The sequence below is a fragment of the Tamandua tetradactyla genome, chromosome 12 (genome assembly GCF_023851605.1).
Source record: "Tamandua tetradactyla isolate mTamTet1 chromosome 12, mTamTet1.pri, whole genome shotgun sequence".
Classification (NCBI taxonomy): domain Eukaryota; kingdom Metazoa; phylum Chordata; class Mammalia; order Pilosa; family Myrmecophagidae; genus Tamandua; species Tamandua tetradactyla.
The window spans coordinates 50,442,528-50,464,720 of record NC_135338.1 but is presented as its reverse complement, the minus strand read 5'-3'; the positions used below and the strand labels follow the sequence as shown (position 1 = coordinate 50,464,720).

The window sequence follows — 22,193 nt, the reverse complement described above, 5'->3', positions numbered from 1 at the left end:
AAAAGTAGGGAAAGAATCAACAAGTCTTTAACTCAAAGCCACTTCTTAAGAGGGCAGGAGGAAAGCACTTATAACCTGGCTAAACAGAGCAGGGTTTTCTGGGGATGTGTGCATATCCAGTTAGACAAACCAATAAGCAGAACTGGTTGCCATTTTACTTTAGTCTATTCTGAAATCAAGGGATGTACAAAACAGCTTGAAACATGAAGGAAATCTCAAGAGATTTTTACTCTGGGTTACCAGCCTAGTAGAAATGTGATCATTTGTAATTGCAATATCAGTGTTATCTGAAGTACATTAATACCTTCTCTGAAGAACTGTACATATTAATTTGTGACTATAAACAGAAGAACAGAACAATCTAACTAGTGGGAGGAGAAAGAATTTAAATTGCTGAAACCAAGTACTTATTTATTTCAGGGGAATCTGATAAATTATTCTTGCATACTTTGATAATTCTAGATTTCTTTAAGCTTCCTGATTACAAACTAATTTAAAAAGCTAAACTGGTAGTTTATTTCCAGCCTTTTGATTGAGCTATTTTATTAAAAGAGATGATCAAAATCTGTCTAAAAAAACCTTTTTGGCTGCCTCACTAAAATATCCTCATTTCTAAAGATCTTTCTAAAGCAATACCTTAAAAACAAAACAACACAAAACAAAACATAACGTCAACAACTATTTAAAATGACCTACCTCTTTTTGCATGTTATCTGAGTAAGATCATTGAATCAGCATTCTTACAAAAAAACCTTAAGAATCAATTATTCTGACAGTTTTAAACTGGTTTATTTCTATACTATTTGAGTACAAGGAACTATTTTAAATTAATCAGAAAGTAGGAGGAATGGTAAACCATTTAGGAACCAATGGTTTTATAGCACTTTGGAGGATTACTTACTCTCTATCTACATACTAAATCTTTATCATGCATATCTCATGTGCCAAGCAGCTTTTAAGGACCTCCTACTGACTAATTACATTTGAAGTTTATAAGCTTAGTTCTACATACTGGAACCTGCAAAAGATTTCATACAACCTGGTAGACATTACCTTTAAAGTTAACATCACCAGACAGTGTGTGCCTCCTGATATAATGCACTGAGACAAACAAAACATCTCTTCTGTTGTATTCCTGACAGAAGTGCAGAACCTGAATCTAATCATGAAGAGGAGACAAACCTAAAGGAGAATGACCCTTGTGGTTTACAAAATAACTGGCCTGTGCTCTGCCATTTCATGCCAATGTCATGGAACACAAACAAAAAATTGTGAAAGCATTCCAAATTAACAGAGACTAAAGAGACATGATAACCAAAGGCTGTATGTTTCTAGACTTTCTTTCAGTATAAAGGACATTAATTGATGAAATCTGAATAAGTTCTATAGATAATAGTACTGGATCATTGTTAATTTCCTGATTTTGACAATTATACTGCCGCCATGTAAGACAATGTCTTTATTTTTAGGAAAAGACACCAAAGTACTTAGGGATAAAGGGTAAACATGTTTGCTACTCTCTCTCAAATGGATTAGAAAAAGTGAATATGAGAGAAGGAGGAGGATTCAACAAATGTGGCAAAATTGGGGAATCTGGGTGAAGGGTTTATGGGAATTTGAAATTGTCGTGAAATTTTTCTGTAATGTGAAATCAAGTGACATGAAAGAAAAAATATGACACATATACTCTCCGTATTTTTTTAAATACTAAAAGAACAAAAATAATCCACCCAGTTAATAAAATAGAATATAACTAATACCTTTGAAGCACTGTATGTTCAGTTCTTCTTAGACTTGAACAAAACCCCTTATTCTTTAAGTCCAAATGAGATAGGATTTACCTAAATATTACCTCATTTTATTCTCTCAGTAATTTGTCAGAAAATGAAAAGAATATAAGGATAAAAAGGATGCCCTTGAGTATAGGCCTCAGAAGAAATTACACACTGGTCTATGTCACCTTCTCTTTAGGGTCCATGTTCATACAGCAAGTGTGACAGACAGAACTAAGCTAGATTAAAATAGTTGGTGATTTTGCTTATAGAAGCTTTCATCTAGCCTTCTTTTGAATTATGGCTCCCATTAACAAAATGGGTTTGGTTAAATGCGACTTTTAAGAAGAAAGTGTAATGTAAGCTTGATAAGGAAAAGGATTTTTGTCTGTTTGCACACTGACAATGTCCAAGCATCTAGCACGGTATATGCACACAGCAGGCTTTCAATATTTATGTCTATGGAATGAATGCATATACAAACAATTATTACACAAAGCAAAGCAGACCTGCAGAAGTATTATTTAGCTGAGTCTGTTATCATTTTACTTCACTTGATTGTTTTCTTGGCTCTAAGCCTATGTCCTTTGGATAGCTAGTGGTCTCTTTTATTGAATTATACTTTGTTCATAGCAGTGTATTCCTTTGTTAATTTTTTTGTATAATCTTTTTATTTAAAAAAACACTAGAAAAGATCTTATATGTGCTATGGTCATTTGAAAATTATTTTGAAAAAAGTGAAGGGCTTCTGAAACGTGCATAGCCACTCACTTTTCTAGATCTTGGTGAAAATGCTTTTTTATATATTTCACATGACTACCTCGAATGTTGGCTACATATGAAATAGTGACATCTGAGTTACTTGCATTATTCTACATGCTACTGAAGCAGTGTAGAAGATACAACAGTACCGATGAAAAATAAAATGCCCCACTTTGGTTTGTATCTTTCAAAGGAGATGCCTAAGAAATATAAGACCAAGTTAATCATTGGAAAACATTCTGCTTCCTGGCCAAATAAAAGATTTATCATTCCACAGTCTAAGAGACTTTCCAGTTGTAACATTTTAAGTTCTTGGGAATGGTTTTTGTACTGGAACTTAAGGGACCTAAGGACATATTTAAAGGCTACTCAAAGTCTTCCATTCCTGCTTTCACAGTCCGTTGGAGATTCAGACTAAGTGAAGGAGTAGTATCACAGCCAGGGTTCTGGCTGGGAACGGGAAGTAGAAGTAGGAGGCTTGAGGCTGGGCCCCAGGAGGGTTAAAGCCCAAGGCAATCACAGTAAGTCTCACTTCTAAGAGGTTTTATTCAAGAGAAGGCAGGTTTAAAAAAAAAAAAGGAACACAAAAACCAGAGAAAGGGAAAAAAAAGAAAGGTGCAGCAGGACTCTAGAGGGAGAAGGGAGGGTTACCAAAGTTCCATCTGTGATAGTGGGCAGGGTTAAGGACCAACCCTGTGAGTGCAAGCCTTAGACTTCATTTCAGCATCAGCTTGGGAAGAAGAGGGAATTAGCCCTCACTAGTTGTCTATTATGTGCCAGGAACTGGACTAGACATTTTTAGTAAGGACAAAACCAATTATGATAAAAAGTGCTAACACTTACCGACTGCCAACTCTGTGTAGACACTGTGTTAAGCACTTTACAGATCTCATTTCAGCTAATCAGTCCTTTCATTACCCCTATGAGGTAGGTGTTCTTCTTTCCTCATTTTACAGATAGAGACAGAGAAGGTACTTCACTGCCCATGGTCACTTTGAAAGTTGGAGAGTTGGCACAAAAACATGGCCTGGTTCTAAAGCAGTGCATTTCTTTCCTTTTTTAAAACATTTTTATTGGTGGGGGTTGGGGTAGTCACAGATTCCTTGAAATTCTGATAAAATATGTACCCTTGCTGGTGAAAAATGAATATGCATGAATACACAACAATTTTAGAGGACCCATAGATATGTACAGAGAGAATGCCTGCATCCTTACCCTCACCACACACTCAAACACACATGGGCTTGAAAAGAAGGGAAACAAGAATGCCTACTGAAATAATTAGAATAAGCCAATTCATAGAGTCAAAAATGAGAATACAGGTTACTAAGGGTCAGGGTGGGAGTAAGGAATGGGGAGTTAATGCTTAATTGTACCAGTTTCTGTTTGGGGTGACGGAAGAGTTTTGGTAATGGATGGTAGTGATGATAGCACAACATGGTGAATGCAATTAAACTAAATTATGTATCAGAATGTGGTTTAAAAGGGAAATTTTAGGTTGTATATATGTACTAGAAGATGCCTGAACCTGCTATGGACATTCTTATTGACTTTCTATTGTGAGAAATACTTGGTTACTGCCCTCAAATTCACAATTAGTCAGCAGTTTTCAAAGTGTGGTTCTGGAACTTCCCTTTCAGGGGGTCTGTGAGACAACACTATTTTCATCATACTAAGCCTTTATTTGTGTTTTACACTTTTGTATTCTCATGGGTGTACAGTGGAGTTTTCCAGAGGCTACGTGACATGTGACATCAGACAATGCAAGAGCAACTGTCTTCTATTAAGTGGGACAGAAAAGAGATTTGCAAAAAATGTAAAACAATGCCATTTCTTTACTAATTTCTTTTTCTTCTCCACCCCTTCTTTTTTTTAAAGTCAGAAAAATATGTTGTCATGTAATTCTTACTGCTACTTTCAAACTAATTAATGTTTTCAAATTTCTCAGTTTCAACTTTGAATATAATACATATATGAATAGATAGAAAACCCCACATGAATAAAAGCTCCTTGTGGCCCTCAATAATATTAAGAATGCCAGGGGGTCCTGAGACCAACCAGCCTGAGAACTGAGGCTCCAGTGATCCCAGACAGGGGTGCATATGAGTCAGGCTCCTACTGCGACTGCAGCCTCCCCTGGGCTCTGTGTGCTTTCTGCTTGGTAAATACACCCACGGTTTCCCTTCATCCTGTCTCACCTTTACTTCCATAAATTTCTGGAGGCAAATCGTATGGCACTGGGAAGGAAGCCACCGGCTCCTGGCTGCCTGTGAAGAATTTCTGTTTCACGTTGAAGCTTTCCAGGCCCTGTAGATACACAGAGGGAATCTATGATTGCACCCCACTTTCTTAAAAAAAGTGATCACCAGAAGCATTTATATCTTCATGATTTTTTTTTGTTTTACAACAAAATTCAAGTTATTTCAGAGGTATGTTGAATGTTCATTAGGTTAAATATATCTTCAATCCCCCAAACTATTTCTTTCCTAAAAATAAGAGGGGTTCAAATTTCAGGAATTAAATTACAGCAAAGTATGTAAAAGTTTACAAAAACAATTTTCAGTAGCCTATTTCTACTAAAGATTTTTAAAGTTTGCAGGGAGTTTGAGGAACTCACTGTATAAAAATACCTCAAAATATTTTCAATGTTGCCATAGTAACAGGCTGCCTACTCTGATGCAAAAAGAAAAAGTTGTTTTCATATATGACTCTAAGTGTTCTAAAGTGTTGTAATGGGAAAATAAAAATGAAAGTTCTTCAAGACCTACCAAAATGAAAGGTTTATTCTAAGAACTTCAGAATAGGGAATTAATTTAAGCTCTTAAGATTCTAGATCTAGACTTATTTACAGGTACTTAATACCTTTGAATAATACATTTGAATAAAACTGCAATAGATAGTAGGGTTTGACCAGGTAAAGAGCAGAAAGAAGAATATTGCAGGTAGAGGGAACATTCTACCTGGAATGAGGTAGAATAACACCCATGGTATGTTAAGGCCCAGAGGCGGCAAAGAGCTGGGGCATGTTCCAGGAACTGATAATTGGCCATTTATTCATTAGGTTTCAATTTCCTCATTTGTAAAACTGGGATAAAAAAGCTTCTGGAGGTTATCATACTAATATTTCTAAGTGTAGGACCTAACCAAGGCCTGGAATATATTAGGTGCGCAAGGAATGTTAAGTTGTAAAAATGGGATCAAAGTACCTGTTTACTTTATAGGCTTCTGTGTAAGAGCAAATGAAATAAAGCATGTGAAAATGCCTTGTGCATGTTAAGACCTACAGAAAGTCAGGTCACAGCTTGGATGAAGATGGTGATTAATAATGCACTGAAAGGCAGCATGGGATGGATGCCTGGTACAAACTCTGGATATTAAAGGAAGAAATAACCTTTTTCCAGTGGCGAGATAAAGAAAGGCTTCATAGAAAATATTTTATCTGGGGCTTGAAAAACTGGTATAATTTTGATAAAGAGAGACAGAAGGGAAGAACATCAGGGGAGAGACTATAAACAAAGGTGGTTAGGAAGGCACAGGGCAGGCACACCAGGGGGATGGTGAGGAAACTAGCCTGGAGGAGGGCCATGGGGGGTTAACAGTGGAGAGGAGAATCAATCAGATTGGAGAAGGCGTTGAGTAGGCAGCAGTACAGATATCTATGGTCTGTACCTGTTTAACTAGGCTCATTCCCTGGCCATAGTGACTGATTTGGATGGTCGTGTGTCCCAGGGGCACTGGGGAAGATGCAGCTTTCTGCTATGGTGCTCATTTGGTAAGATGTCTGTCTTGAGCTGCTGATGACTCTCACGTCCACCAGAGGTGGACATCAGAAAAACTGAACCCTGATGACCTGGCCTGATCTGGATTCAGGGAGGCCTGAAGCAAGGGACTCATCCTCCATATTTGCCTTTTGTTTATGCTCATTCAAGCTGGCTTTGTGTCAAAACCCAAAGCACCCCAAGACTCCCATTAAAATGTATGTCTTTACTTGAATAGACAATGAGGAGTTGCAGAGGATTTTTGAAAGAGTAGTTCCACTAGAAAGGCAGACTAGAGACTGGATTGGATTGGGAATTGCCAGAACCAATATGGATGGGAAATGGATTCAAGAATGGTAATGGGCTATAGAAACACAAATATCACTGTAACAAAAGTGAGATGAATTTGAATAAGAGTAGTGCCATCGGAAACAGAAAGGAACAAAAGGATTTGAAAGAGACAGAAGGAAAAATTAATAAAAATCAGGGACTTAGGTAGGTAAGGCAGAGGGGAAGAGGACAGAGAGGTTTTGAGGCTTGCGGACTGAAAGAACGCTACAGCTTGCCTGCTCCCCACCCCACGCCTCTCCCACTTAGCAGAGGATGGCTGAAGTCCTCACATTTTCAGCTGTGGCAGATGCTGGATCTGAGGAAGAATCTTGATAAAGCTTTCCTTTTGTGTATCACTTATTTGCTGTGTGACTCTGGGCAAGCTATTTAACTTTTCTGGGCCTCTATTTCCTCATTTATGAACTGAAGATAATGCTAGCACCAAATTCACAGGGCTATGGTAAGGATAGATAAGTTATTTAGATCTATAATTGGCCCATGATAAGTGTTCAGTGGGTATAATTAGGATATTGCTATAACGTGAAAAGTATATTCAGGGTGATCTCTGCGATGTAACTGCAAACACATTTGGAAGTTAGATAGTTGTCTAAAGTCACACAGCTATTAAGTGGCAAGGCTGGAAATCATATCCAGTTCTAATTCTTGGTCCTAAGCTCCTTCTATTAAGCCAAAAAATGGTCTCATGTTCGCCCACCCAGACCCATGACAAAGAAGAACTCCTTGAAAGTCTAAGGTGGGCCAGGTAACTATGATCCAAATCCTGAATCCCGATGTTAAAAAGAAAAAGGTCAGAGGTTGAAGAATGGTGCTGATTATTAAATTTTCTACAGAGTCTCAGATAAAAATTCCTTCTCTCCTCTTTAGCGCATGCTTAATTTTGTTAGTTTCAAATGCATTGTGAAGGATTGAGGTTTTCCTTTCACTGGGACCCAGATCTGCCACCTTCCATGTTTTGGCCCATGGCTCCATTTTATGGTGACTGACTTCAGATACAAGAAGGTCTGAGCCATCCATGTCTGACAGAATCTAATATGCTTTTTTCTTGAATGCCATTTCTGATCCAAATTCTAGGGTATTATATAAAAAAAATAAGTACCACTTTTCCCTTCAATCTGGATGACAAATAATTTGAAGTTGTCTCCTAATTATCATTATTTATATATCACAGCAGTATCACTTGGCATTTTACAAAACAGAGGAAGGCACCCTCCAGGCACAGATACTTAAAAGGCAGTTAAGACAATACATTTATAAAACCCCAGGTGAGAGGGTGGACATACATCACACATGAGAAATTGCTGGCTTTTCACTTCATCGGCTTTGGGAATGAAAGAGCCAGTTATCACTGTGATGATCTAGTTTTAGCGACTTCGCTCAATCACAGAGAACAAGACGCATGCTCAAGTTTCAGTTAGAGATTTTTTTAGTTGCATCTATCTGAGTAGCAACCTCAAGAGTAAAACACTACACAAGGCACCAGGTTTTCCTGGATAAAACAGTGAAAGCAGCTGAACCTTCCAAAAGGGGCACACTTAACCAAAAATGGACTTTTGGGGCACACTTAACCAAAAATGGACTAATTGACGAGGAAGCAAATTTCAGGAAGGTGGTTGGCATGTCCTTCCTGGATGATCAACAACTGGAAGCCTTAGGAAAAGCTTCATGGAGGAGGGTAAACCTATCTGGGCCTTGAAGGATGGGTTTTTTGAACAGCAAATGGCCGTTTGATAAGGTGGAGTACACTTAATAGCATAACATCACTGGATGTGACATCAAGATTTTTTTTTTCTTTTTTGCATGGGCAGGCCCTGGGAAATGAACCTAGGTCTCCGGCATGGCAGGTGAGAACTCTGCCACTGGGCCACCATGGACCACCCAACATCAAGATTTTGATCCAATTAGAAGCCTACAGAGGATCAGTCTCTGCCTTCAGCCTGTTTATCTGCTCGGGTTAAATGATGTTGCTGCAACGGCTAAAGTCAACTGCAGTCTTTACTAAGCACCTGCTGAGTGAGAGGCACTATTCTATGCACTTTATAGGTAGTAATTCTTAATTCTTCAGTAATCTAATGAGGTAGGGACCCAACTGTCTCCATTTTACAGCTGAGAAAAAGGAAGCACATGGAAGGACATCAACTGGCTCAAAGTTTAAGACTAAGCAGAATCCCAACTGCAGTATGTCATACTCCAAAGTCCATTCTCTTTCTTTCATTTTGGCTTCTGTAGATCCGAGATCCCTAAATCTTTAAACTGTGTGCTCTGAGAGAGTTTCTTTTCTTAATTTTTGGTATTTCTCCAATGTGTTCCCCTATATGCTCTGTCTCTTTCCAGATTATCTCAGTGTCTAACTGAGACAAGGGGTAGTAAGCCCTAGATCACATAAGTTAAGTGGAAGTTGCCTTCAGAGCTGTTTCTCCTCAATATGCTAACAGGTACTCTAGGGGTATTGGATGGAGCACACGGTATGTGGGGAGGTGGCTGTAGGGTAGCTGACGCCACATGAAAGAATCTGGACATGCTCAGATAGGCCGAGGGGCGCCACTAAAAAGGCAGGGAACACAGATCCTGATGTGTGGGTAGAAACACACTTCAGCAGTAGTGGAGCAGGAGCCTGAGGAGTGGAATGAGAGGAACAGGATCAGTAACGGGGAGAAAGAAGGTGATCTAAGACAATCACCTGCAGAACAGACAGCAAAACTCCCGCTAGGGCAGACAGGGATGGGATGTGGCGACTGGATGTGGAGGGGTAACAGGAAGAAATGGAATGCAAGGGTGGCAGCTTTAACAGCTGACCTGGAGAGCACAGGGGCTTACCAAGAATCCCCACTTGAAACAGTGTCGCCTGGTGGGGGCCTTCTGGGAAACCCTGAGAGCCCACATGGATGGCTAGGCCAATGCAGGTCATCGGGATGGGGATGGGAGGGCAAGGAGCAGGTGACAGTGATGGTTCTTCCAACCAGAACTTCAGTCACAATTAGGAAGCATATACTTGTGGTGTCTGCCATTTTTAGCAAAAAAGATAACAAAATCGTTTAACCAGTCAAGAGAAAAGAGAAAGTAGAGATTTGAAGTCTGAAAGTTCTTGGGGGATTTGATTGAAGCATTTTTTATTCTGATCACAGAAAGGAGAGAACCCACTATCTCAGGGGCAAATGAACAGGGGGCTCAGAAGAGGCCAAGGTATCTTACAGCCTTCAGATAAGCAGAGAGAAGCTCAGGATATTATGGTCTGGGAGGAAACAGCTTTGGACATTTATCCTGGGTTTTTGGATGGCTTACACATTATTCCTAGAGGTAGCAGAGATTTTAGTCACAAGGTTAGGTAAACTCAAATCCAGAGCCTAGCAAGAGTCTGACAAAGTACATGCTTAATAAATATCAGTGAACTGAATGAAGTTCCAGGAGAAAAATACATATATCTCAATACAGCTGATTTTTTATATCATTGGAACTTTCCTATATTGAGATTTTTCTGTTTCTAAATGAATTAGCCTAATCTAAAAGTAAATACATTTAAAGGAACATCCTGGAAAATATTAAATAACTGATAAATTGTTTTGAGACCTCTGAAGAATAAAAGTCTTCAAATTAAATCAAATATTTCTTTAGCACCTACTATGTACAAAGCATCGCTAAGTATTGGGCACACAGAGTCTAATGTATAGGACAGCAGTCTCCACAGTTCTTGAGCATGTTCCTAATCAAAAGAAATGCTACTGATCACATGCTGTAATTACACATTAGATTTATCTCCAAATGATGTGTTCACTGATTCATTTGTATAAAAGAGCAGAAAAAATGGGAACAGACTGATATTTGGCTGCCAGGGAACTTATCTTCCCTGGATCTTCTGGATCAATTCTCAGAGGTTTCAGATGGCATCTTAGTATGAATGAACAATGCTGGCTCTCTATCCACTAGTTTTCAGGCCATCAGCAGTAGCACCTCATATGGCCACTTGGGTTCCAGAGTAACAGTCCTTATCAGGGCTGTGGAAAAGCAGAAAACTGCAGGGCTCTTTTTAGATGACTACCTCCGCTGTGCTTGAGACAGCCCCACTCTGGGGACAACATTTGACTGTCTGCAATGCTGGCCTCAAGTCAGCTTCCTGGAACACAGTGATCGGGCGGCCTACTGGGGAAGGACAAAAGTGGCAACTCCGGTTGCTGCTAACTTAGAAATGTGGGTGTTCCAGACACAGAGTTCTTTACAAGAGGGACAAAGGTGGGCAGATCTCAGGAAAATGAGTTCTAGATGATATCTAATCAGAGGGATGACTACAAAACAATGTATTAAGTTTATCTGGCATGTAGCTAAAAACATTAAAAGGCATGTTTTGCTGGTACCAAAGAAGGAAAACACCCCCTCCCCCTAAAACAAAAACAAAATAACTAACACCAGGCTTCACAGTTTACAGAAAACTGTGTTCTTGTTAGTAAACATTTCAAGATTATGACTGACATAGAAATCTTTAAGACAATTTATTAAATATATAAAAATTAGCAGTTGTAAGCACTGCAAAGAATCCTAACGTGTGTGTGTGTATGTATATTTTAATTTCAACAAGACAGCTGCAAGTGAGCTATTCCACATTGTAAATTGCTTTCAAGATTCCTGAACATGTTTAAGCACCGATTATATGTTACACCCATTGGACTAAATTAATGTAGTCTCCAGAGACCCTGTTTTGCATTTTTGTTCTCCTTACATTGCTCAGTATAGGGCGATACATACTCTAGGAACTTAAAGGAAGCATTATCAACTCACAGACATTTGCTAAGAGCTCCCATGTCTCAGGCACTATGTGAAACAAGCTCACTGTCCAGGCAAGGAGACACATAGGTCAGTGATCACCATGCAATGGGATGTGTGATAAGCCCTAGGTTCAAGAAAGCTATGGGATGCAAAGGAGGGAGTACCTGGAGTGAAGGCAGGTGAAGGAGGGTCATCGAAGTGTCATTCCAAATACAGATGAAGGCTGGCTGGAAGCGATAGGCCTGGCTCAGACTGAGAATAAGTATATGTATGGGCCTGAAGTGTCAGAAATCAAGAGGTAAGAAGTGAGACCCAAGTAGCCAGGAGTCAGAGCACAGAGTGGAAAGCAGGTCATGCTGGGAGTTGGGATTAGATCCCCAAGCATTTGAAGCAGAGGGGTGCGTGATCGGATCTATTTCCACAAGCAAAGGAAGCAAAGTGGGAGGCTACTGGAACAAGAGCTGATGTGTCCTGGAGATAGTGCCAGTGGGGGGTCGCAAGGGGGACAGATTATCGAGTGGCATTTAAGGAGAACTGACAGGACTTGGTGATTAAATCAAGTGGTGATTGAAAGAGAAGGCACTAAAGACGATCTCCACGCTTTGAGCCTGGAAAATGGGGTGAGTATAAGGAATAACCCATCAATAACCAGAATTTTTTGATAGTATGGTTTAATGATTATGAGAGTTTTGATGATGTCTGCAATGTTCTATATTCTCAGGTAACTTTTGAATAATATAAATTATCATTATAATTTTAAGATTGTATATTTCAAGACTCAAATTCTTAGATGATTGGCCTGCTTAAGAAAATTTAATGACTTTCTACTAATCTATGCAAAATAAAGTCTATCCTCCAGTATGCCCTTCTTTCCATTCTGCTTCAGAATAAGATTCCAACCTATTATGGTCCATTCCCACCCTCCCTTTTCTCCAAGTCCCATTCCAGGAACAGGGAACTGTTTGCTGTTTCCTAAATACAACATGTATCTCTGCCTGCAAGCCTCATCTCCTCTGGACTGTGGGTTAAACTTGTATCCATTTTAAGGCCCAGGTCAAAGGTCATCTCCTTAAAGAAACTGTCTCTAAGTTCCCCAGATGGATTACATGCTCCTGCTTCTCACAGTCCTTATATTTTGTATGCCCAAAACCACAGTTTTCACTACATATCTTGATTATTTCTGCTTCCCCAATTTAATATATGAGTTTCCTGAGAACACTAACCCCATTGATGGGGCAGTCCCAGGAAGCCAGAATGTTTGGTTATGAGACAGGAATGAACTTTGAGGAGGGAATGAATTGGCTGTGTGGGCTGGGGAGCCACTCATTTAAGCTAAGTGTCTCATTTCTGTATTCAAGCCTCATGTCTCAGAAGAATGACAAATGCCTCATGTCATAGGTCTCTGAGCTGCCCTCAAAGTGAAAACCATAAATATTAATGTTGTGAAGGCCAAGCAAAGGTCTCCCACTTTTCCAGAAGCTTTACGTAACAGTAAACAACCTAAGTGACATACAGCTTAAGCACCAAGTCTCTGGGATTACCCCCAAACCCATAACTTCTTGCAGCCTGACAAAACATTTATCAACACACATATGGTAGTATACCTCTTGGTGTGCTTCCCAGCTCACAGCAATTCTCCCTTCTCTGGAAACAGGTGTGATATTGGGGAAAGGAACTGGGTTGTGTGCTATATGACCCTACCCTCTGTTTGGGGGTGGACAGGAGACTTAAGCTCAGTCACTGGACATGCAGGATGGCTGCCATCTGAGAGGGACAGTCACTGTGGCTGAGTGATACCAGTGGTGGCAATCCAGAGGGGTCTACTGCTAAGGTTCCCAAAGCTGGTTCCTTCCCTCTCAAGCCTCAATTATTCAACTCTTCCATGACACTCCCCCGGCTCCTTTTCAGTAAGTCCCCCTACCCCTTTTGGGCTTGAGTAAGCTCAAATTGGTTTATGTAATATGCAACCCAAAGAACACTTACATCTCCCTTTCAACCCTCTGGGTTCTGAAATCCAGCGACCTGCCTCACAACCTCTAGCCCTCACCTGTGACATCCCTTATCTTATTATTCACAAACATGGTGCCTATTTAACTTTTATGGCCTTTTTATACATCCAACCAGTTCTTTGGGGGTGGGGGTGGGGACAAAGTTGAAACACTTCTGTGTATTGTCCATAACAAAATGGATGAAAGGACCTTCTCCAAGTCATTTATGATTCACTGATGGATATGAACAACCCAACCAAATGGAAAAGTGGCTGATGACACAATGGCAGCTTGTGGATGTTTACTAGTGTTATGGAGGAAGCCTGCTGTAAAAGCACTGTTCCAGTTCTATATCTTGAGACATGATAACAGACACTCCTTGAGAATCTGCTACCTTCTTAGTCAATATGTTAATTACATGGTCACCCTGCTTGGGGCCCAGCTTGTGAATCTGATGGTATAGCAGATAAGGAGTAGAATGATATTTTTTTGTTTCTATCTGATGGCCTTCACATGCAACTGAATCTCTATTTTACCTAAATTGTGTTATAGTGGGGCTCTTTCTTTTCCAAAAGTTATAGAAATAAGAAAAGAATCCAGTATAAAGCCCATTTGTTGATTCTAAATGATTATGCCCATTTTTGCCTTCTCTAAAGTATAATCAGAGAAACAGAATATGAGGTAAAAATTAATAGCTTAGAAGGGTCTAAAAGACCTGGAAGGGCAATATATATATATTTTTGTTACCATTTTCATGATCTGAAGCTAGGGATCAGAACATTTAGAAACGTCTAGAATTTTGCAAATGCTGATAACAAAACCCAAAGAACAGAGATGCAGAATCTATTCCATTATTGACGTTATACTTGGGAGATAATTCTAGTCTTAGCTTAAAACTATAGTCACTACAATCACACAAATTACTGAATATTATTATCACACTGTTTTGAATTCCCTATTTCCCAGCTGTGATAAAGTGAAAGGATCATGAGGGATCAGTTAGAAGACCAAGGTGAGGGCACGCCCTTTCTCCTCAGCTGTGGAACCTTTGGGAAGTCATATCCCTGTCTGTAAAATGAGAGTAAACATCTACCTTCCAGGGCTGTGGACACTGAAATCTTCAGCTGTAAATGGTGTACATACCTACTTTGTTTTATTCTGTAGGAAAGAACCAAAATGTACTGAAATCTTATGGCACTATACTCAGAAGAGGCCTGCAGGACAGTTTTGTAGCAAAACCCCTGTGGTAAGAGGAAAGGATGGATAAAGATTATTGAGGGAGGAGAGGAAGGGAGGAAAGAGCTGTACGCCTAAGAATAATGTGAAGAGAAACCATGAGGAATACTGTTGGGGGTAGGGTGGAAAGGAGGGTTCTCTCCAATGTGCCTGAAGACTACATGAACTCCCAACATTACCCAAATCAAAACTTAAGTCTCTGTATAAATACATAAGACTACCTTAATTAAATCTTTTGGCCCAAAGTGGCTTACCATGGAGTTGTACTCTTTGTGTTTCACTATCACAAGGTGAACTATAGTCACATGTTGAAAAGCAAAGAAAGAGGAACATATTAGACATCTCATTGTGTGTGCATTACTGACTCTTTCCTTGGACAAGTATATGCTCCAGAGAGGGAGTGAGGAGGAGAGATGGGACATCTTGAGTCCTATGTGCCTCTTCGAGTGGGAACATCTCTATGGGTCAAGTATGATTCCAGTGTTTAAAGAAACATATGGAAAAAAAAAAGAAACATGTGGTTTCTCTAACTTGGTCCATAAGCAGAAGCCAGCTGCACCATTTGGTGTTCAGCTGAAGAAATCGGTGAGCTGTTCCAAGTTAGAAGATAAGCTGACTGTGCTGGCTTTCTTGGAAGACATGGTTTCCAGTGACGTGACTTTCCAGAGTGTTTATAAGATAAGTCTGATCACACACATCTAGCAGGTGAACTCACTCTCCAGTGGGTGATGGGAGCTTCCCTGCCTCCTGGCTTGTGATCCTGCGATGCCCTTTCCAGTGCTTGCCATCTACCCTAAAGCCTGTGCATCCTTCAAAATCTCAAACCTTCCTGTTGCTCATTGGTATCCGCCAATCATCCCAAATGAAAGTATTCTGTACTTGGCTTGGCCATTCCTTTGGTGTCTTACTAACCACCCGTAATAAATCATTGTGCCATATCTTATGATATTTATTTAAATATTGTTAACTTTACCCAAAGCTGTATTTTCACTTTCTAATCAGGCACATGCCTTGAGAGTTGGGATCCCACTGCACACAGAACAGTGAGGGTTTAATAAGTTCATTAGCACAGGTCAGTGGTTAAAGCATGGGCTTCAAGTTAGAATACCAACTCCATTCCCTACTGACCTTGGACAAGTCACTGTGACTGAGGAAAGAGAACAGAAAAAAACAATTCACGTGACAAATGAACAATCAAGCAACTTCAGAGACCATGAACTTACGAATGCTGAAGGGAGGAAAAGGACTCCAAGCTCATAAGAGCGGATCATCAGCTGGGCACCGTTTTTTTCTAAAGCTCCCCAGGCGGCCTTGGACAGATTAGCGCTGCAAGATACAAGGATACAGAAAGGGCTGTTTCAGTGAGGCAACTGGGTGTGGGTCAAATTTGCACAGCTGTAAGAACATCAGTCGAAAGAAAATATAAAGCAGCAATTACATTTTTTTTTCAGAATTAAAGAAATTAAAATCCCGCTGTGTCATAATCCTTGAGACTTATCTAATTGCTAATTGGGATAGTTTCACCCATATCTTCATTTTCCTGAGGGAAGATATTAAAAGGATTATCCTTCCTTCAAAAGATTCTTATTTTTTTGCTCCAAACTCTTTGTCTTTTCAAAACCTTGGTGTAGCCAAGATGTCTGGTTTTGCTCAATCTGAAAGTAGCATTTAAGAAAAAAGTAGAATATGTCAATATAATCTCATACAGTAGCAACTGAATCTTATTTCTTTTTCTGCCTTTTTTTGGCCAGGTAGCCCTAATTTCTGATCTTTGGATAACTGGGCTCTGAGGGGCCAAGATTGATATTTGAATCAGGGAGAAATGGTGCACTTAGAATCATGTTGTATATAGTCAAGAGAGAATTCTGGATATGGCTGAAAAAAATCACGTGGTACAGCAGGAGAAAGGAGACTCTAGCAGTGATGGGATGGGAGGTACCAAGATGTCCAGGAGCCAAGAATCCCCCACAGTACATCGGCAGAGGACTCCCATCCACCATTTCATTAACATAAGCCCACCATAAACATTATTTTCATTTAGGTGCCTACAATTCATCTCATCTTAAAAATGTATAGTAAAACCCCAGTTATTCAGAAACCTCAAAGGTTGACTTTGTGGATAACTGAGTATTTCAAGATTCTTTCACTCAATTCAAGCATTAAGTATTTTCTAAGCTAGATCTGGGAACTACTGCCTACTGAAAACAGTTATCAGGTAAGATGAAAAGAATGATCCCTGTTCAGGGTTCTATAAGAACATAGAGAAAGAATGTGGAATAAAGAGCTAAGGAAGACTCTTAAAATTATATATATATATATATACAATATTCTCCTTTATATATAAAGGAGAAAATAGTGCATTGCAGACCTCCCAGCCTTCTTAAAGGACCATTCTGTGGAGAGTAGATCTTTTTTTGAAGCAAAGGCCACAATCGTTATTATCTGCAACATGTCACGAAGATATAAAATGCAGAGGAAGTGGGATGCTTAGGTAAAGTAGTATTATGACTCTAGGAAAATGTTTTCTTTAAAAATACAAAACAGCTCAGAAAATGGACTAATAGGCAGATTCACAGAAAGATGGACTGATAGAACGTTGGATAGCTAGAACGATCTGGCAAATGTGGCAAAATGGTTAAAATTGGTAGATCTGGGTGATCTGAGGGTGGGGATAGGGGTATGCTAGAGTTCTCTTGATGGGATTTGTACTATCTTTGCAACTGTGCTAAAGGAATTTCAAAAGAAAAGTGACCTCCTGAGTGAAGATCTAATGGCAAACTAATGCATGAATTTGAGGTGGAAATAGTCTTCCTATGAATGTTTTTCTCACTTCCTAGATTACTGCATTCCTAATTAATTGCCTTGTCTTATTTGCATTGTAAGGCACATGAAGAGATTTCCCCCACCCCCGAGAAGGTTTGTTCTAAGATCTGAAGGCTTACTCCAAAGTGCTGGTGCCTTTCCTGAGGCCTGGAGACACCACAAGGGTGCTCACAGCAAGCACTTGTTTTTGAAACCCCAAAGGAGTTCTAGCTTGTCTTCTCTATTCAGGAACTACTGTCTTCTGTTAATCCTGGCTTCTGTTGCCGCTGCTGCTCCTAGAACTCATTTCTGCCATTTTGGTCCCCTGCCCATGTTCTTCCATTTTCCTTCTGACTCCAGCTGGGTTGGACTTTTCCCATTGAATGCTGTGGTTGCAAACAGGGATTGGGCTTTTAAATTTACCTTGGATTCTATTCTATAAATCAGAAAATTCCGGAGGGCAGATTTTATATATCCAAAGTTCTACCATCCACCAGAAGCTCTGCGTAAGCCACTAAAAAAGTAACACTGAATAAAAACAGTGGCTTCTGGGGGCATGGAGGCATCTGTCATTCAGGGCTCTATTGGAGAAGCAGAACTATTAGCAGGTATTATGTACACATATATTTTTATTTACAGGGTTGTGACATGACATTGTTGTGGGAGTTGGTAAAACAGTCTCTAGAAGACTGCTGTTCTTGAGCTTGATGCCGGAACTTGAGGTCTGCAGGGCAGGCAGAAAAAAAAAGACGGAGACCAAAGAACAAGCCAGAACCTACAAGCATAAGCTGAAGCCAAGGAGCAAAAACTGAAACCTGAGTCAGTTCTTGCTGCTTCTGGCACTGGGGGTTGTGGGTGTCCTGTAGAAGTCAGGCCTTGTGTGACAAAACACGGGCACTTGGCTGGCCTAGGAGTTAGAGATGCTGACAGAAGACTATGGGAGCATCTGCAATAAACAGTTGCAGGTCAGCTGCTGCCTCAAGCCACCACAGTGAGCCAACAGTTAGTGTGTGAATTATAAAAATGGCTTCTGACTGACATCCACCCTCCAGATGTACCACAGAATTCCCCTTGGGGCCTATCCTAACCAGAAACATACAAGAAAGGGAATTCTGGTGAATGTAGTTCAGCCTTGTCAAGCTGATACGTAACAAAGCCACCACAGAGTGAGATGTTTTTTCTGAGCCCTAGGTTAAGTCAACCAGTGGTCAGTTTTTCAATTAGACAGTTTTATAGGCCCCTTGCCTCTAAGCTCAACTGGTGGTAAATTACTCTGCCACAGCTTGGAGAGCAATGTGTGGTCTGATCTCAAGACAACAATATGGAAATACTGTCCAAAGCTTTAAAAGCAAATTTAAACTGACCATGTATAACCAAAAAAAAAAATTCCTCAAGGAAATCTCAGGAGGGCAGAGGAATGACATCTAAGGTACATGGAGAGAAAAAGAAAGCTAACATTGACAAAAGAGCTGTGAACCTAGAATCAGCAGGTAGAGGTTTTAGCCCCAGCTTCCCTATTAACTGTGACATCCAAAGTCACCTCTCCTCTCTAAAGAGAGGAAACCAAAGTTTCTATCTATAGGGTGAGGGGGTTTTAGCTTATGAGGTCAAAAGTCCTTTCCAGTCAAATATTTACCATGACTAGAGATACCCATGTTCACATCTAATTAGATGGCTCCCCTCCGATGATGTATTTTAATCACAAGGATAAAGTCTGTGATTTTCACTAGGAGCTCACCACTGAGAATGCATTTGAATGTTCATGATATTATGTTTGGGAAACAGCCACACAAGAAAGAAGGGGAGAGCAATGAAGGAGACCTCTGGAGCAAACCCTGCTACATGCCTCTTGAGGATATTAAAAGATTAGAATTCAGTAACGTAGCAGCTGCCCTCTTCAACCCTGGCTTGAGCACATGGTAGAGCAGCCAACTGGGTCTACTTTAAAGTTTTTGTTAGAAGACCTACAAGTCCCCAAGGATGACTGCTGTTATGGGAACATGTGTCTGCTGATGAAACATTTCTTTTCATCATTAATTACTTAGCAGTCTAGGCAGCAGCTGCATGCAGAGTGCAGGGACAACTTATAGACTGAGAATTTTGGCCACGACATTCCTAGAGGACCAGGAATGTGGGGGAGTAGACACTTTCACGGACAACTGCAATAAAGCAGAGCGTTGACAGAGGACAGTTCTCAGAGAAGAGGTAGTCTAAGGCAGCTACAGCAATGGAGGGAATTGGGAGCAGGAATGATTAACTCCAGCCAACATTGCTGTCACCCCTTTCCTAAAGTGTCACAAATATGCACTAGCATTGTAGTTTACCTTAATACTGCATTTTGTTGTAGGTTTTCTTGTATTGCCCTTGGGCTCTGTTTCTTTTTATGAAGTGAAAAAAAAAGGTTCACAAGTAATAGGGAAACATTCTTACTGTGAAAGATTCAAGTTATATATAGGTATATAAAAGGATATAATCTTTAATTTTGATAGTGCCTGTCAAATTTCCCTCTAATACATCTTTCCATTTTTAGTGTCATCAAACTATGTATAGAATAATCTTTTCTTATATCCTTGATCACACTGAGCAGATAATATCTGTTAAAATGCTTGCTAATTTCATAGGCAAATAATATGTTTAAATATGATTTCCCTGACTACTAGTAGTTGTTCAGTATTTTGAACCATATTTATTGACAACAGTGTTTCTTAATTTTGTCAATTATCCACTTTTAATTTATGTTGTCTTTCTATTGATATACAGTGTGTGTTAGTTTCCTATGGCTGCTGTAACAAATTACCTCAAATTTAGTGGCTTAAAAAACCACACGAATTTATTATTTTACTGTTTCTAGGTGTCAGAAGTCCAAAATAAGTCACACTGGCCTAAGTTCAAGCTGTCAGCAGGGCTGTGTTCCTTCTGGAGGCTCGGGAAAATCTACTTTCTTGCTAGTTCTGGCCCCATTTCTCTTGGACTCTCTCTTCTGCCTTCCTTTTCCACTCATACTGACCCGTGTAATTAATTAATTAAGCCCTTCTGGATAATATCCTCATTTTAAGGTCAATTGATTAGCTTATGTAATTTCAGCTGCTACTTCATTCCTCTTTGCTATGTAATATAACATATTCAAAGGTCCCAGGGATTAGGACACAGATATCTTTGGGAGCCCATTAGTCTGCCAACCACACAGTGCTTTTCATATTACATTTATGGTATATATTCTCCTAGTTTGCCAAATTTGTTTATGATAACCTTTGTGGTTTGGAAGGTCTTTTCTGCTTGCCCTTTACTTTGGTGGAGGGAAGGAAGGTTATTCAAGTTATAATCTTTTCCTTTATTGCTTCTGAGTGTGAAGTCTTCTGAGTTTTTAGAAAGACCTTCCTCATCCATCCAAAATTATTTCTTTAAACCATTATAATAAATATTATAGTTTCTTATGTTTAACTTTTGAATATATATGAAATTCCTTTGGGGCAACTCTTAAAACACTTTACATAATGGTATCTTCCAGGAATGCTTGTGTACAAATCAACTATACAACTGTCTGGACCCAGTACCTCTTCTCAGAACAGAATTAAAAACTATTTTTAAAATTTCTCAATGGCTATTGTTTATTAGGTTGACTTTCACTTCTTATTTCAATTTTCATAATTTATATTTTCTCAGAGTATTGAACATTTTTACGGTATCATGCTATAGTTTTATTTTTAAGTAGCTTCTGTATTTTTAGTTACATCTCTTATTTCTAATGAATTTTATATCTTTTTTCTCTCTTTAGCTTTTAAATATGATTTAAAATCTAAAAGTTTTCTAAATTTCCGTCTACCTTAATGACAGCTTTTGGCTTTACTGATCAACTCTACAGTATTGTTTTCCCATATTTTTTGTCTTACCAAATATCATCTAATACTCCCACTACATTAGATCATTCCCATCATTATATAAACACATCCCATCATTACATAAACACGTAGTTTTTTTTACTTCTTGAAAAAAATTCCTTTCTTGACTCTATGTACCTCCTTTAGCTACTGCCCCATTTCCTCAAAGACTTCAAGAATTTATTTAAACTTGTTGTCTCCACCTCTTTAGCTCCCATTTATATCCTTTCTTTCTTTTTTTACAGCTTTTTCATGAAGTATATTTTAAAACAGGAAAGGCACAGATCTTAAAGGTACACCTTGATAGCTTTTTACATATATATGCATCTGACAGCCACCTGGATCAAGGTACAGAACCTTTCTAGCCCACTTATAAAGTTCCTTCATGGCCCCTTTCAGTTACCAACCCTCACAGCCACCAAGAGGGTAACTATTATTTAGCTTTATCATCACAGATTAATGTTGCTTATTCTGGAATTCCACATAAACAGAATTATATATACAAACTTTAAAAAAAAACTTTTTAAATTGTTAAACATAATATATATAAAAAGAAAAGAAAAAGAAGCAATGATTTTTCAAAGTATACTTCAATAAGTAGATTCAGCACAGATTTCAGATTCTTTTATGGGTTACCATTCCACTATTTCAGATTTTTCCTTCTAGCTGCTCCAAAACACTGGAAGCTAGAAGAAATATTTGTTTCTTTTTTGTGAAAAATGACATATATACTAAAAAGCAGGTATGGGTTACAATTCCACCATTTTAGGGTTTTAGTACTAGCTGCTCTAAGGTACTAGAGACTAAGAGAAATATCAATATAATGATTCAGCAATCATACTTGTTTGTTAAGCCCCACCTTTGCACAACTCCAACATCACCTTTGATCTT

General features: G+C 39.2%; 1 protein-coding gene across 4 annotated transcripts in view; it reads right to left on the bottom strand.

Annotated features, from left to right (window-relative positions):
* The window catches only part of TDP1 (tyrosyl-DNA phosphodiesterase 1), a 95,702-nt gene that overhangs the window by 3,226 nt on the left and 70,283 nt on the right, over positions 1–22,193 (bottom strand). For all 4 annotated transcript variants that reach the window (XM_077123301.1, XM_077123302.1, XM_077123300.1 and 1 more), the window contains 2 exons: positions 15,846–15,948; positions 4,733–4,841 (listed from right to left, as the gene is read on the bottom strand). In XM_077123301.1, the coding sequence (XP_076979416.1) occupies positions 4,733–4,841; positions 15,846–15,948 (212 nt within the window). The remainder of the gene's footprint in view (positions 1–4,732; positions 4,842–15,845; positions 15,949–22,193) is intronic.